Raw genomic sequence first — 15,184 nt, forward strand, 5'->3', positions numbered from 1 at the left:
ACAAAGTCACTAAGCTGTACTCTCAGGAACTGCATGTTTTATTGTTGACGTGATACTGATCCCTCTGGGGAAAATTTTTAAACACAATACCAAGGGAAAGGGCAAGATTTTAAAAGTTGTATCTAAAGTTTGTATTGTGACTAAATTCCACAAAATACCTACCCAAAGGGGGCAAAGGTGGAAATGCTAACTCTGTTTCCTCCAAGTGGTGAGACTACAAGCATTTTCCCCCTTTATTTTTAAAAATTTCCAAACTTTTATAAGTCAATTATTTGTATAATTTAAAAAAGAAACAGATGTGTCTAGTTAAACCTCAGTGTAGAATCCAGGGCAAGCCACTCTGAGACCTGTCTCAGCCCCTTCACATCCTATCTGAGGGGACAGCTCCACCACAGAGGGCAGAGTGGGGCCTCTGCCAGAGTCTCTCAGGGGCCCGTTCCTTTGCCACACCCCCCAGGATCCAGAACACTCACCGTTTTCCCCGAGGGGGCATCCCACTCGCCCCTGCGCACCACGCCAAAGGAGCCATCTCCGAGCTTCTCAAAGAGATGTAGGTCCTTTTCCCCAATGAGGCAGGTGAGACTCTGCAGGGGCCCTTCCCCTGCTGGGCCACCAGGGGTGGGCGAGGTCTTCCGGAAGGTGCTCTGAGAGTGATGGGCGGGGAACTCAACCTCCAGCCGCTTTCCACTGAACACCTGTTTGAAGGCAGCCAGGAGCCAGATGGAACCCTGCGGCCCAGAGGCAATCCCTCCGTCCTGTCCCAGTCGGTCCTCACGTAGGCCTCCAGGTAAGTCCTGACTTTGCCAAACCTCCAAGGGGCAGCCTGCCTAGAGGCCCATGCCCCCTCCTGATACCGCCCCCAACTGGAACCCAGAGCCTCCGTGTGGCTTCAGGGTGTGTGCTAGAAATGGGCTGACAGGCACGTAGCCTGTAGCTACTGTGGCCCCACACCTGGTGGGGGGGCGGGGCAGGGCGGTGAGGGCCTGGGATAGCGCAAAGTCATTCTAGGCACTACCTTCTGCCCCACCTATCCCTTCCTGCACAGCCCCCCTTACCCAGAACGGACTGCAGCCCTAACCAGAACAGATGGGTAGGAGCCTAAGGGGCCTGCCACAAACACCTCTCTGTCCATTTTTAGCCTTGGCCCCTTCTCTGGGCTGCCCATTTGGCGCTGTCTGTCTCCACCCTCCCCAGGGAGCCCGCTACCCTTCATCCTGCCAGGGGAGAAGATAATTTGAGCCTGAGGTTAGACTGTGAGTGTGTGGGGTGCAGATGAAGCAAGGCCTTGCTGGTGAAAGGCCTAGGAAGACAGCTGGGCTTCTGGAGGGGCGCCTAGAGCTGAGGGCTGAGAAAGAAGGGAGAATGGAAAGAACTCTGCTGCACCCTGGGCTGGAGAGGGAAGGGGACAAAGACCAGGGGGGCAGGAGGAAGGAAGCCCTGAAGGTCAGAGCTGGCCTGTCAGTTTGACTTGGCCACCCCTACTAGGGCATCCAAAGCCTTGGCTTCACACTGCAGAGCCTGCCCAGCTGAGCCCCTGCCCCCAAGGCTGGCAGGGCCTTATCTGTACAGTCTCCAATCTGAGGGCCTCTTCTGGCGGCTGCTCTGTCCTTCCTCCCAGTAACCGAAATCCTTTATGTTTGCGAACAATGTTCAGCTGACCAGGTTCCTCCGCATGGCCCGGTGAAGTGAGGTGAGTTGGACAAGTGTTGCCAACACTGTCTTACTGAAGACGTGCCTCAAGTTTGGAGAGGCTCACTGACTGGCCCAGGAACCTCCTGCGAACCCACGGTGGATCCCAGACCCCTGAAACCTGGCACACTGCATAGCTCTTCCCTTCTGCTTTCACTTGCCCCAACACGCTCATCCTTCCCTAAAACCTGGGCAAGGGACCAGGACGGCGTCCCCAGAAAAGGCCACAGGATCCCAAGAGACAGCCCCTTTGCCAGATGGCAGCCAGGAAACCTCTGCCGCCCAATCCCAGCCCAGTTGTTCTGCCCTGCCCATCCCCTATCCCAGCCCTGAGGCCAGAAGTGGGGAGTGAAGACCCTGGCTGGTTCATTTCCTCCCAAATTGTCTTCCAGACAATGAGCAAAGTTCCAGTGAGTTAGACCAGGGGCACACCACTCCACACTCCAAAGACCCAAATTAGGACAAAATGGGAGGTGGGGGAGGCAGGGGGACTGGGTGAGGCTGTGGGTACGGAAGATGTCAACCAGGTCAGATGACCAGGGAAACCCTCCACAGATCGGGGGGGTCTAGGAGAAGAGAAGCGAAACAAGGATGTCCTGGGTCCAGACAGTCCCAGCCCACGCTGGATACCGGCCTCAACACTCAGACAGAACAAGGGCTCAAGTTACGGTGTACTTGTCAACCAGAGCCTGTTCCACACTCAGCACCATTGCATAGTGAGAAAGAAGTGAAGCCACGGTTGTACACAGGCTACTCACATGCTGTCTCTAGCAGGGGCACTCAGCCAGGAAGCGCTACAAGTACCCTGACTGATAAGACCCTGGAGGAAGGAGATCTGTACAAAGTGCAAGATTATACTGCCCGGGAATGGGGGAAGTTTCCTAGGACTGACATCACAGTGGGACCCCAGGAGGCTGCCCCAGCCCATCTCACTCCTTGTCCACTCACCTTGCTCATCCAGGACTTCCGCTTGCACATGGCCTTTCTCCTCTTCACAGCCTCCCACAGCCGCCGCTGGCCTGCAGGAGGGACATGGAACCCAGGGCTGTTAAGTCTCATGCCCCTAGGAGAGGCCGATGCCCACCCGGCAGGCTTCCTCGGCCTCCTGGGGTGGGTCTACCACCAGATACTGCCCAGCACAATGACACCAAAGAAACGAACCACCCCAACCAACCAGGGGCTGCAATGCATCAGATGGTCACCGCACTCCACGTCTAGGCTCTTGAACTGGATAGAGGTGTCGAACCACCAAGACTGAACGGCAGTTCTCTGTTCCCGGCTCTCCAGAAGAACGGAAATTAAGGTAATAGATAGAATTTTCCTAATTTTGAGGGGTTTTCCCCCCACAAGATTTTATTATGTAACTGGCATCACCAACTATCCAGGCCAAAAGTAGGATAAGTCCATTTCTAATTTAGCACATCATTACTTATTTAGCTGCTTTAAGTTGAATGCATGAGTAAGTTTCTATGTTCTGTAAGAAAAACCACGAGTTCTAGGTGCTGCAGCCACTACCTTTCAGGATCAATACATAGAAAAGAAATGAGTTTAACTCACAGAGCAGATCTTTGTGAGAGAGAGAGAGAGAGAAAGAGACAGATTAACAGAGAAAATCAGCAAACCATCTGCGGGTTTTTATCTTCCCTTCTTCATACAGATCTGCAGACAATGAGCCCTTAGTGAGCAGACCGGACTCCACTCTACATGTATAGAGGAGGAGGAGACGGAGGAAGCACATCCTACAAATGTCCGAACAAACAGAAGGAGTGGTAGCTGGTCCTGAGTAGCCAGAGCTTTTTAAGAAAGACTCCTCAGAGTCCAATTCACCTTTATAAGTGCAAACTGTTCTCATGCACTCACTGTGTGCGGCATCTACTGAGGCCCCTCCACCCCACCTCAGGGGCTCTTGGACAGGCACTGAGAGTTCTCAGCTATGCCACCCCAGGAATAAAGGGGGGAGGGCTCTTCCATGTGGCCGGAGATCCTGAGGACAGAGGAGGTAAATGGTCAGTGGGGAAACAACGAGCAAGGCCAACATCCCCACCTACCGGGCCGGCCCATGCCAATCTTCTCCAGGTCTTCATTCTTGACATACTCAAAGTGGGACAGGCGGGTAACATTGAGGTCGTCGCGGAGCCGTAGGAAGTACTGCTGCAACTGCACCTCAGAGAGCAGCTCCAGCAGCCAGCCTGTGCCTTCCTCTGGCTGCATACTGCTGCTCCCCAGCCTCTGTGGGGAGGGAAGAATGAATCAGGGACCAAGGGATGCAGGGAGGTAACAGGGGACCCTGCCCAAGTGGCCTGGGCTCACCCACATCCCACTACGATACTTCCAGGAAGGATTCGAATCACCTCTTGCTCTTCTGTACAGTGACAAATCTGTACAGAATAGCCTGTACCCACCTGCCCCCTTTCCTGCCAGCAATAAGGATAGAATTAGGACAGTCAGGATACAGCCCAGGTGCTGGAGTCAGGTCTCATTCCCAAAATCCACAGCCCAGTGACCTGAGACCAACCTCTAGTGTTCTCAGGATTCCCGTTGGTTCAGACTCTCTTGGGGTCACAAGTCCTTTCAGAATCTGATGAAAACTATTGATTTGTGTCTCCAGGAGAAATACACATTCTTAACCATAAACTTCTGATAAAAAATATTGGGGTTACAGTGTCCTTTGAGACCCATCCATGGACCCCTCAGACCTGATGGACCCCACAGAAAGAACTCGGGCCTGGATGAGTCCTCCCAATGCCTGGCGTAGCCAGAGCCTTTCCCCTCAAGTGCCAAGATCTCTCCAAAGTGCCTCCAGGACCACGGCGAGCAGAAGAGGGAAGGGCAGAGACCGGGGTGGTTTTCAGACCCAGCTCAAAGAGGCAGCACTGTTCAGCTCCTGTAGATGGTTATCACAACAGACTGTGGCGGCCCAGTGTCATCAAAGCTTTCAACTTTTTCAAGAAATACTGGCAATCTGAATCTATCTTGCCATTAAAGTTTTTTTGAAAATATATGCACATGGTAAAATATTTAAAAGGCACACAGGAGCCATGTCTCACTCCCTCCCCTATTTTACAGCCACCTAGCTCCCCATCCCCAAAGCCAGATGCCATGAATGACTTATGTACCCTTCCAGGCTTTGTTTTTCCCCACATAAACATTCATTCATTACACATACCATTCTGATCCTCGTTTTCATTTCACATTACCCTTGTTTGTCCTGGCCTTTTAACCATGTTAACTAACTGAGGTTTGAAATACAACTCCCACCCCACCCCCCACCCCGCAACATTCAGTGTTGGCCAAAAGACACATGTAGGGGCAGGCCACAGTTAGCCAAAGGGCCACCAGAGAGTGACCTCTGACTTACACTTTCTTGGGCCCAGAGAAGAGGCCGGTGGCACCCTCAAAGCTAAGCAGCCTGACCCACAGGACCCCAAACCCACCCCTGTCTAAGTAAGACACCTCAGAGCTGAGGGCTCCACCAGGCCAGCTCTGACCCATGTTCAAGCCCCATGGACGAAGCAGGCAAGAGGGAAAAGGCCAGCTGCCCGAGACCCCCTCCTCCCCAACTCAGAGGTGGCCTTGTCCCCCAGCCTCTCATCACAGGTCATACGGAGAAGCAGGTGCTCATAGCCCGGGCCCAGTGTGAGCCTCCTGCCCCCATAGTTCCCAGAGGTTCTGCCAGCCGAGTGCCAGCAGTTCAGACTTTCCCAGGCAGCTCAGGACAGCACAAAGAGCAACAAATGGGAACGAGAGGACCTCAGTTCAAACCCTGGCACTCCCGCCAAGGCGGCTGGGCCAGAGGGGGTTTCCAAACTTTAGGCTGTAACCCTTTACCCAGATGGTTCCCACAAAGGCTGTACAGCTCCCTAGGGGATGTTTTTGGTTGTCACAATGTTGGAGGGCCACTAGCGGCCTTCAGTGGGTGGTTGGGGACAAGAACGTGAGTTACCCTGTAACGTGCAGGACAGTCTCACACCCTGTCCCAAATCCCATACAACTTAATTCAGGGAAGTGAAAAATGTGTGTATAATCATCTGAATCTAGAACTGAATTCTAATTTACATTGTTTTTATCCTCACCCAAGGATATACTTATTGGTTTTAGAGAAAGCGAAGGAGGAAGAAACATCGATGTGAGAAGCATCGATCAACTGCCTCCCGTATGTGCCCCAACCAGGGACTGAACTCACAACCTAGGGATGCGCCCAGACCCGGAGTCAGACCTGCAACCATCTGGTACACGGGAGGATGTTCCATCCAACTGAGCCACCCGGCCAGAGCCCATTTTACATTTGAACAAGAAAGTATTTTTGCAGTTTTAATACACACTGAACTTTCTTGGAATGGAACTACTGTGTCAACAGAGGGAAAACTGGTCTTTATTTTGTTCAGAATTTAGCAAAAGTTGTTCACTATTCAAAAAAATGTCACTGAAGGCAACCCATCCTTATTATTTCAAAACTCCCCCCTCAGCACTTAGAGACATTGCCTTTGTGGTGGTTCTACAAGAGGTTTTAGCGTTCACTTCATTATGTCAGAGTGTGCTGACGTCAGAATACATGAAGTGGTATTATTACTTTTACTCCTCTTTTATTATTACGGGTGGCATTATGTTTGTCAACTGACTGATAACATCCATGTGTACATGGTAACCAGCTTATGTTTCTATTAATTTTAAGAAGACTAACAATAAAAAATAACTCTAATACTTCAACTGCACATACTATATGCTGGGCACAGTGCTAAGCATTTAGCTGCATTCACTCACTTATCCTCAACAAAACCATCTGTTACAAACAAGGGGGTGTGGGCTTAAGAGGGTGGGGCACCACTGCTTTCCAGAAGAAACCCCCAAAGGTGCACTGTGAAAATCACTGACCTCAGCACTGTCTCTTTACAGCTTGGCCCAGGGTGACAGGACCAGCATTTCCACCATCGCTACCCTGTTCCTAGAGCAAAGTGATCCCACTCTCAAAAAGGCTCAGCCCCCAGATGGGGCTTGCTACCAGGGCAGGCGGTCTGAAGATCCTCTCCTCTCCTTCCCCAGTCCCTAAATTCCAGGACTCCAGGCTCCCCATTCCTACCTTCCTCTGAGGCAGGAGGCAGCCACTCCTGAGAATAGCTCAAAGCCATGTGCTGGTGGTCAGGGCTAGGGAAGACCCCAACGCCCCTCCTCTGAAAAGCACAGTCTAACTTGTTCCTTTCCCCTGAAACACCAGCTAACAAATCACCTGGGCTCAGGTGGACACTCTACTCCCCTGCTCCCCAACCCCAGCAACAGGGCTGCTCAGCACAGAGGCACGTGTGGGAAGGCTGAGGAGGACACTGGGATCTCAGTGAGAAGAAAGCAGGCAGGGTCCCAGTCATGCCTCTACCACCAAGCCCGGGGTGACCCTGCACAAGTCCCCTCCCCACCCCAAACCGCCACCTCCAGCCCAAGTTTCTTTGTGAAGCACAGAACTCTGCTGCAGCTGCGCCCACTCAGTCACTAGCTCTGCCGGGGCCCCACACCTGTGTTGGAAATGTGTATCTCTCGTGGATGCACACACACTTCCAAAATACACTTTTCTAACACTCGCAAACAAGAACGCAGCAGCTAGAGGGGAGAGGCCACTCAGGCCCAGAGTCAAACCCTCACTGGAGGTGTCCCTCAGCCTTCCCAGTCCTGCTCTCTGCCCCTCAGTGAAGTGTGGAGCTGATCCAGTCTCCAGTCAGTCGCCCGGCTCGCCCGGCCCCAGCCCCGCCACCCCCCACTCACTGTGTACAGTCTTCGCCGTAGTCTGGCCAGGAGAGGAAAGGAGAGCTCTAGGCCAGGGAACCGACGAGCTGCGGGCATCTTCACGGAGCTGGGCCCCTGACTGGGTCACTGGGACTCTGGCTTGAGAAGTGGGGGAGCAGGGGCCTCAGCTCCTGAACTTCAGGTTCTGCCCAGAAGGAAGTTGGCCAGAGGTCTGCCCCGGGGGTCCCTCAAATCTCACACCAGGGGTGGAAATGGGGCAGAACAATAGGGTGGTTCCCTTTTCCCTGCTGCACAGCTGTTTCTACAGCTGGCTAGTCTGGCAGAGAGCAGGTTCGCTCTTCTGACTGGCTGCAGCCTGGGTCCTCTGTCCTGTTTCTCTGCCTTCTCTCCAGTGCAGTGGTCACAGCTCCAGTCCTACTCCCGGGCTCCCCCACCCGACTGCCCTCCCTCCCTCACTCCTCCCTCTCTCCCCAGCTGAGCAGCTCTGACACTGGCTGAAAAAGGACCTTTCTGAATCACTGCCAAGAGGGCGGCGGGAATAGGGGGACTCTTCCTCTCAGCCACCCGCACTGGCCCCCCTGCCTCCCCATACACAAGGCCCCCTGTCTCTGGCTTCCACCCCAGCCCCCATAGTTGCAAACAACTCCTGGGATTTTAGGGTGGGGGCTATGTGAATCAAGCAGCAATGTACAAAGAATGGTTACAGGCCCCCATATAGGCTTATCTGGGACTTAGGAGCTAGTACACAGTCTGAGTTAAAAGCTGGGACCCCAGAGTCACTCCTAGACTCTACAGGAGACCCTTCGGAGACCCTCCCCCATCTCCCAGTCCCAGCCTTGGCTGGGCGTCTCCTGGCTCAGGCCCTAATGTGGCCCTGTTACCCTGGTGCCCGACGGAAATAGGAGGCCGGCAGCCTGCCAGAGTGGGGCAGTCCAGCCAAGACTGAGAGGGGGTGGAAGGGGTAAGGAATCTCCACCCTCTTCCCTGGGGTTGCCTTGTCTGCTGCCCACAACACCCAGGGCACCTCCTCCCAGACCAGTGGCCAAGATCCAAAGCCCCTCAAAACAAACAGATATGCCCCTAGACCCTGCTGAGACTGCCCCCACCCCAAAATTGTAAGATTCTGGGCTATAGGATGTCTCCTGTGGAGCACCCCCACACACAGACAACAGTCCAGCTAAAGGGAACTGGAGATACTCCATCAAGCCCCTGTGGGCCCCCCACGTTCCTAGAGCAGACAAATGATCCCTCTGCCCCTCCTCAAGGGCGCCAGCTGCTTGTCCACTCCCCTCGCCATGGCCCCCAGACACACCTGACAGCTGCAGGAAGTCCTCTTGTGCTCCCTCGGCACCCCCACCCCACCCCCCAGCCATGCCCAGGGAGCCCCTGTTTCTTGCACACTGCTCTCTTGTCTGCATCCAGCTGGTGACCAGTGCTGGGAGCCCCAGCTGGCTAGTGAGGCAGACAGCTGAAGATGAGAATTTTGGGGACTCAGCATCCCAGGCTCTCTTTCCAGGGCCCCTCTCAAAGTGTCTGACCTCCTAGCAAGGAGGTACCCCAAGGGACAGCCACTTCCTGGTCTGAGTCTCAAAAGGGGCAGGTGGGGACACACTCTAGCAATCAGTTCCTCTTCTCCACTCCCATCATCTACTGCCTAAAGCTTGTAGAACCAGCCAGGTACAGCCTCCTCTCTGTCCAAGTGAACTGCCAGTCTGAGGCTGGAGTCACAGATGATGGACAAGATCAGGCAAGGCCAAGGGCACGCTAGGGCTGACTTTTCCCCAAACCCCAGCAGAAAACGTCCACAGTTCAGACAGAGAAGCCTACTGCCTAGTTTCCACCAGGTACCACCCTGAAGGAGAGCCAGGGACCTGATCTCAGGGGACAATTTAAGCAGGATTACTCCCTCCACTGCAACAGGGGGGCTCCTGGGTCAGAATGGTCAGATTAAAAATTCTAGCCACCCCCTGAAAGATATGCCCCGAATCCACCAGAACTCCATGCCCCACTCTCCCTTGGACATCAGGTAAGAACAAGCCTCAGCAGCTTGCGCAGCAATCCAACTATGAGAGGCTGTAAAGAAAAGCAGAGCATGGTTAGGGGTCGGAGCTCAGGCCAGCTCTTGGACCCCTTTCTCCCAGCCCTGGAAAAAAGCTCCCCCACCTTTCTGTCCACCTTTGTCCAATCAGCTACTGCCCTCTGCCGGCTGGGAGAGAAAGTGCTTGTTCTCCAAGGGGAAGGGGAGTGGTCCCAATAAATACTGTGATCTTATTTTCTAAAGCAAACAGGGAAGTGGTACCATGTATCTGGTGGTCCTACTTTCTAAAGCTAACAGGGACATCTGGCTTGCAATGCATATATGGAAGGCCAGTAAGCGGGAATGTCCTGGGCACAGGAACTTAATGCCCATAAAAGACTAAACCCAAACCCTAGTGCTTCCAGGGCTCTCAGGGGCCATTAAAGAAAGTCCAAGGCGCAGCTTAATTGGGACCCAGGCGGCCCAGAGACACTGAGGCAAATGTCAGCACCAATAATTCACCATCACTAGTTCACCCCACCCCCTTAACTCTCCATGGGAACATTCATTCTTTTTAACCCAGCCTCCTATTTCCCAGGATCTCTCCTGGGGTCCAGGAGCATTAGAAACCCCTCACTTCTGGGAGGCTGCTGCCGAAGGCAGGGCGGGGCCCTCAGCCGATCAGCAGATGATGGAGGCTAGGGACCGGGTACCTGGCTATCCCCTCCTCCATTACCTGCTGTCCCTTTTCGACCCCTGTCAAGCGCTGATATGCAGATCTCTCCCCCATGGAACCCATTAAGGCCAGGAAGAGGACCAGAGACCTCTAGCAGCCCCCGCCCCTTCAGCGCACCGGCAGCGTCATGGCCCTACGTCCCGAGGGGCCGGGCCTCAAGCATCCTGAGTCTAGTCGGGCAGAGCTGCTACAGCACCTCCGCCGGGGGAGTCCTGGTCCTTGCTCCTCCGCCTCCCCCCCGCCCCCACACACACCCCACAGCCTTCTACTGCCTTCTACCCGCCACCGGCTGGGAAGAGCCCCTGTGGTTCCCGGTGGTCACTGTTTCTCCTGCTAGGACCACGGCATGCCCCTCCCCCAATCTTGTGCCCTCGCAGTACCACAGGCTGACCCCCAAGAGATCCAGATGCCAGGCTCCACCTTCACTGACAATGGAGCCACAGCGCCCCTCAGCCCCTCAGCTGTTCTCCAGCACCTCAGAGCCCCACAGCCACCAGTTTGGTTCTGGGGATATGGGAACCAGTTTGGTCCCCATATTCCATGATAAGTAAGTTCACAGTAGAGAAACATCTCCTGTCCTGACACAACCTGAGACTCTTCCCTCTAGACAGCAGGGCCTGAAGCCTATCCCTCCACCTTCCCAGCTTCCACTGAGCTCCAAAAATGAGCCCACCTCCCCGGCTCCTTGCTGCTCCACTCCATTCAGCTCGACCCACTAGACTAACTCACTCTGGAATGCGAACCTGCCCAGCCCGCTCCTCACAGTGGTGGGAGCCACACCTCCAACACCCGCCCCAGCCCCCAGCCCCCAGCCCCCAGCCCCCAGCCCTGTGCCTCTTCTCAGCCCACCTTAACATTTCCCTGCCTACCCACTCCCCCAAGATAGCACACGCTGTGCACGCAGGAGGGCACGGAAGAGTACTAGGGCTAAGTACCCCTCCGGGCCTCAGAAGAGTGCCTCTGCTTATGATCCCTGATGGAGCAGCTTATCCATCCAACACCTGTCCATGCAGAACTCTCACCCAGCACTCAGGTGGGGCCATTGCTAGCAGAGGAAGTCCTACTGTAGAGGCTCTCTTCTTCTTCCAGCCTCCAGGGCCCCAAGGTGCACCACACACCCTCTCATTTTGCTGGCATCTGAAGCATCACCGACTCCACAGTACCAGGTATTTAGGGCTGAGCTCAGGGCACCTTCACCCCTTCCAGGGTTGGAGCAGAGGAGAAACAGGCTGAGACACCCCACCCCCCTCAACACACACACTTAAACCTCAAGACTGAGGAGAGGCTACAGGAGGGCACTCAGTGAGTGTTCCGTAAGGCTCAAGCTCCTTCCCCACCCTGAAGCATGCTGGGATAGGGGATGGCCCTGCCAGGCCAAGGGATTTATTCTAGGCTGAAGCTCCTCTGCATCTTACTGCAGCTATGGCAGACACTAGTTTTGAGAGCAGCTGCAAGGACCCAAAGTCAGACACTGTGGAGAGAGAGAGCCTGAAAATGCCAGTCCCATTCTTTCTTCTCCTGGTTGGGTGAAGGGTCTGATTCAAACCATTCCTCCTTCCTGCTTCTCCCTACCTCCTCCCCCATAAGCCTCCTGCCATCTTACTGTAAGATATCCACAGGACCCAATCTGACTCCCGGATGTGGGGAATCCAGCCCACATGCACACCTCTCTGGTCTGTAACTTGCTCCCTTATCTCAAAAGGGAGCCTGGAGCAGCCAGGCATCCCCTCCCCCAGCCTCTCCAACAGCATCAGCGAAGTGACAAATCCACACTGAGGAGCAGACATGACATGTAATTTCCGGCCAAAAGGATTTTTTCCAAAACAATCTACCGTATTCTCGGGAATATATGCCAACCCCACCTCCAAGCCAGCCCTCTCCCACCTCTGCCCTCCCTCTTCTCCAAGACCTGGAGGGAAAACAATACATGGGGTTGGGGGGAGCGTGGGGGCTTATAGCTTTTCTCCCAGCCATAGGATTATCTTGCCTCCACATGTGAGTTCCACCAACCCCAGCCGGCCTCAACTCACCCTTTGTGAGCAGGACCCAAGCTTCTGGACCAAGGCCAGACTGGTTCCCCCCAAGACCTCCTCCCAGAGAGAACTGCAGGCAACCCCACACCTTCAGGTCAGCCCAGGTCTGACGTCACACTGGTCTGGGGAGGAGGCTGGCCAGGGGCCAAAGAAGAGAAGGGGATGATTCAGACACATACCACGGCTGTTCACACCTTCCCCATCTCCGGGACACAGGGGCCCACTCCCTCCCAAGGGAACTTGGCATCTGAGGTCCTGAGGAGAGGCAAGGCTGAGGCATACTTGCCCACAGTGTTGCCCCCACAAGCCCTGAGTCTAGCCCTAAAACCTCTTCACCCTTCTCTTCAACTGTTGGTGTTTCCTAAGACTTCTGAACTCTCCCTTCCTTTCTCAATGGATGCTCTGCTCCCCTGGAGGTCATCCTCTCTCCTACAACTTCAATTACCACCCTGAACTGTCTGTCTCTATTCCTGAGCTCCTGAAGCTCTAGACCCACATTTATACACATTTTCAGGGCAGCCTCACCAGGAGGATGCATAGGTACCACAAATTCTGCATGTCCAAACTGAGCTCATCATCACCGACTGTAACCTAGCTGATGTGTGCTCCTGTATCCTGACTGAAAACATAAGCAAACACTAGTCATGCAGGCTGGAAACCTCAACCCCGGCTCCTCCAACCATACCTTCCCCACTGGGCAGGCCACAAAATCTTGTTGTTTCTGCCTCCCCATTTTTCCTCCTTTCAATACCATTGCGATCAAAAGTCAGATGACTGGGCTGAAATTCTGGCTGTCATTTTCTAGTTGCATAACTTTTGGGCAAATCACTTAATCTCTAAGCCTCAATTTCCTCTTCTGTAAAATGGGGATAAATAGTACCTCCTTCATAGAGTGTAGATTCAATAAGATAATGAATAGCAAGCACCTGGCACACAGCTGCCTACTGTTATTTCTGTCATCTGAACACAGTCCCTTCCCTGCCTATAGTCTTCTGTAACTCCTCACTGAGCCAATACAAGGCCCTTCAGGATCCACTCCTTGACTATTTGTCTAATTCCATCTCTTACCATTTCTTTCAAACGCCTCCATGCTTTCAAATCCAGTAAAGCATGCACTTTCTTGGGAAGAGGGGATGCCAGTCTCATCACAACTACTCCTGCCCCAGACCCACTAGGCTACTTACTACTCTGCTCCCACAGAGCTACTTCAGCCCCAGGGACAACGTGGCCCATCACAAAGGCAGGAGAGTCTTGAATCTGCCTTCCTCTCTCATGGGAGACAGAAAGGGGTGGAGGAAGAGGGGGAGAAAGGTGGGGGGGAGAGAAAAGGGAGGGGAGAGGAATGGAGGGGGACAGAGGAGTGAAAGGGAGGAAAGGCAGGGCAGAGAAACAGGGGCAGACACATCGGACAGATGGACCCTCCTAAACAACATCTCCCTACACAACAATGAAAAAGGTCTAACTTTCAGAGATGAAAGGATCTGACTAAACACCTGTGACACAGACCAACATTGAATTCAACACCTCCCCACATGTACTAACTTGGTCTTGAAAGTATTTTGTAATTATTTCATGCTCCACCAGCTAAAGACTAGCCTGCCAACCCTTACACTCAGAGACAAGACACTAAGAGCCCTAATGCGGTCCTGGAGCACTCCCCTCCCCCGCACACAAGGGCCACTCGAGTGTGAGAGGATAAATTCCTGCGGCTGTCTGGGTCTCGCGCATACACACACCACACATGCTGGACTGCTGCCTCTCGCCAATCCTCTGGCCCAGGCATCATCACAGCACCAAGGCCCAGCAGTGAATCCCGGGAATGGAGGAAGGATGAAGTCCCAGACGCCAGCCACTCCCGAAGCTTTTCCAGGGCTGGGCAGAGGCCACCCAGCCAGTCATCCTGCCTGCTGGCTCAGGCCTCGCCCCACCCCCAACCCTTGGAGAGAGCAGAGAGCTGAAGCAGCCTATTGTTGGGCCCTGGAGGTGGGGTGGGGAAGCCAGAGCTGTGTATTGTAAATCATTTACTCTGTAAGAGGGACCGCTCATCCCCTGGGGGACCTTATCCACACCAGAACCCGGGGAGCTAAGAATGTCCATCCAGTGCAGGGCAGGCTGTGGGGCCCAGGGGAGGAAGGGTCTGAATCTGGAAGTGAGAAAAATGTCAGGGATTTCAATGTATTTAAGATGCCTTAAATCCCACTGTATCCTGCCTACCGACTTTAGCAATGGAGAAACTAAAACCCTAAATTGGAAGGGATTTGCCTGGTCCAAGACACTTAAGAATCTGTTATAGGGACTAGATCTCTAGGAGTTGGGGGAAGTCCACAGTTCAGAGCGATGGTAATTCTCTTCTGGCCATGGAGGGGCCACCCTGCAAGGTCAGGGACTGGTACAGGTCAGGGGCTCAGAGAGGGGACCCTGACTCATTACAAGACACAGCATACACAGCACAGGCAGAGACAAGAACCCAGTGTTCTCACACCCAGCTAAGGTCCTTTGCTTCAGGGCCTCCAGGAGGTACAGCTGCTGAAGGGAGAGACTAGGTCAAACCTCCCACCCCATACCTCCCCTCAGTCACTTACCATGTACCTGTTATGCTTTTACCCTGGTGAAAACATAGGGTTTTGGGGAAGGAGAAGTCACAGTCTGGGTTCTTGAGAAAAACTATGTGTAGTAGTTTCTTTACTAAAAGCTTCATTTTCATTGACCAATTTAATCCCTCTCCTCTTACTACCCTATCTTATCCCCATTTTACAGATAAGAAAACTGAGGCTCTAGAGAGGTGACCAGGGTCACCAAGAAAGTGAGAGATGAAGCCAGGATTCAATCCATACACAACTGTATACTACATTGCTTGGCTCAAGGATGCATGCCCATGGACGGCAGAGCTGGAGTCTTATTTATTGAATATATACTGGATACTGAATAAATTCATGGATTTTTTTTAGTATGTTTAAAGGGGGGATAGAGGTTCTA

At 53.6% G+C, this 15,184-nt stretch overlaps 1 protein-coding gene across 16 annotated transcripts in view; it reads right to left on the reverse strand.

The window, feature by feature from the left end:
- Positions 1-15,184, reverse strand: part of TNK2 (tyrosine kinase non receptor 2) — a 40,159-nt gene that overhangs the window by 15,425 nt on the left and 9,550 nt on the right. For 2 of the 16 annotated variants that reach the window (XM_036018268.1, XM_036018265.1), the window contains exons 1-4: positions 7,441-7,809; positions 3,738-3,918; positions 2,638-2,708; positions 474-695 (exon numbers count right to left, since the gene is read on the reverse strand). In XM_036018268.1, the coding sequence (XP_035874161.1) occupies positions 474-695; positions 2,638-2,708; positions 3,738-3,918; positions 7,441-7,518 (552 nt within the window). In that variant the 5' untranslated portion in view covers positions 7,519-7,809. Of the gene's footprint in view, positions 1-473; positions 696-2,637; positions 2,709-3,516; positions 3,688-3,737; positions 3,919-7,440; positions 7,816-10,175; positions 10,245-11,197; positions 11,673-12,205; positions 12,301-12,387; positions 12,409-15,184 lie in introns of those variants that run through there. The other 14 variants (XM_036018258.1, XM_036018260.1, XM_036018262.1 and 11 more) reach the window with 13 other exon arrangements.

Source organism: Phyllostomus discolor, chromosome 2 (genome assembly GCF_004126475.2).
Source record: "Phyllostomus discolor isolate MPI-MPIP mPhyDis1 chromosome 2, mPhyDis1.pri.v3, whole genome shotgun sequence".
Taxonomy (NCBI): domain Eukaryota; kingdom Metazoa; phylum Chordata; class Mammalia; order Chiroptera; family Phyllostomidae; genus Phyllostomus; species Phyllostomus discolor.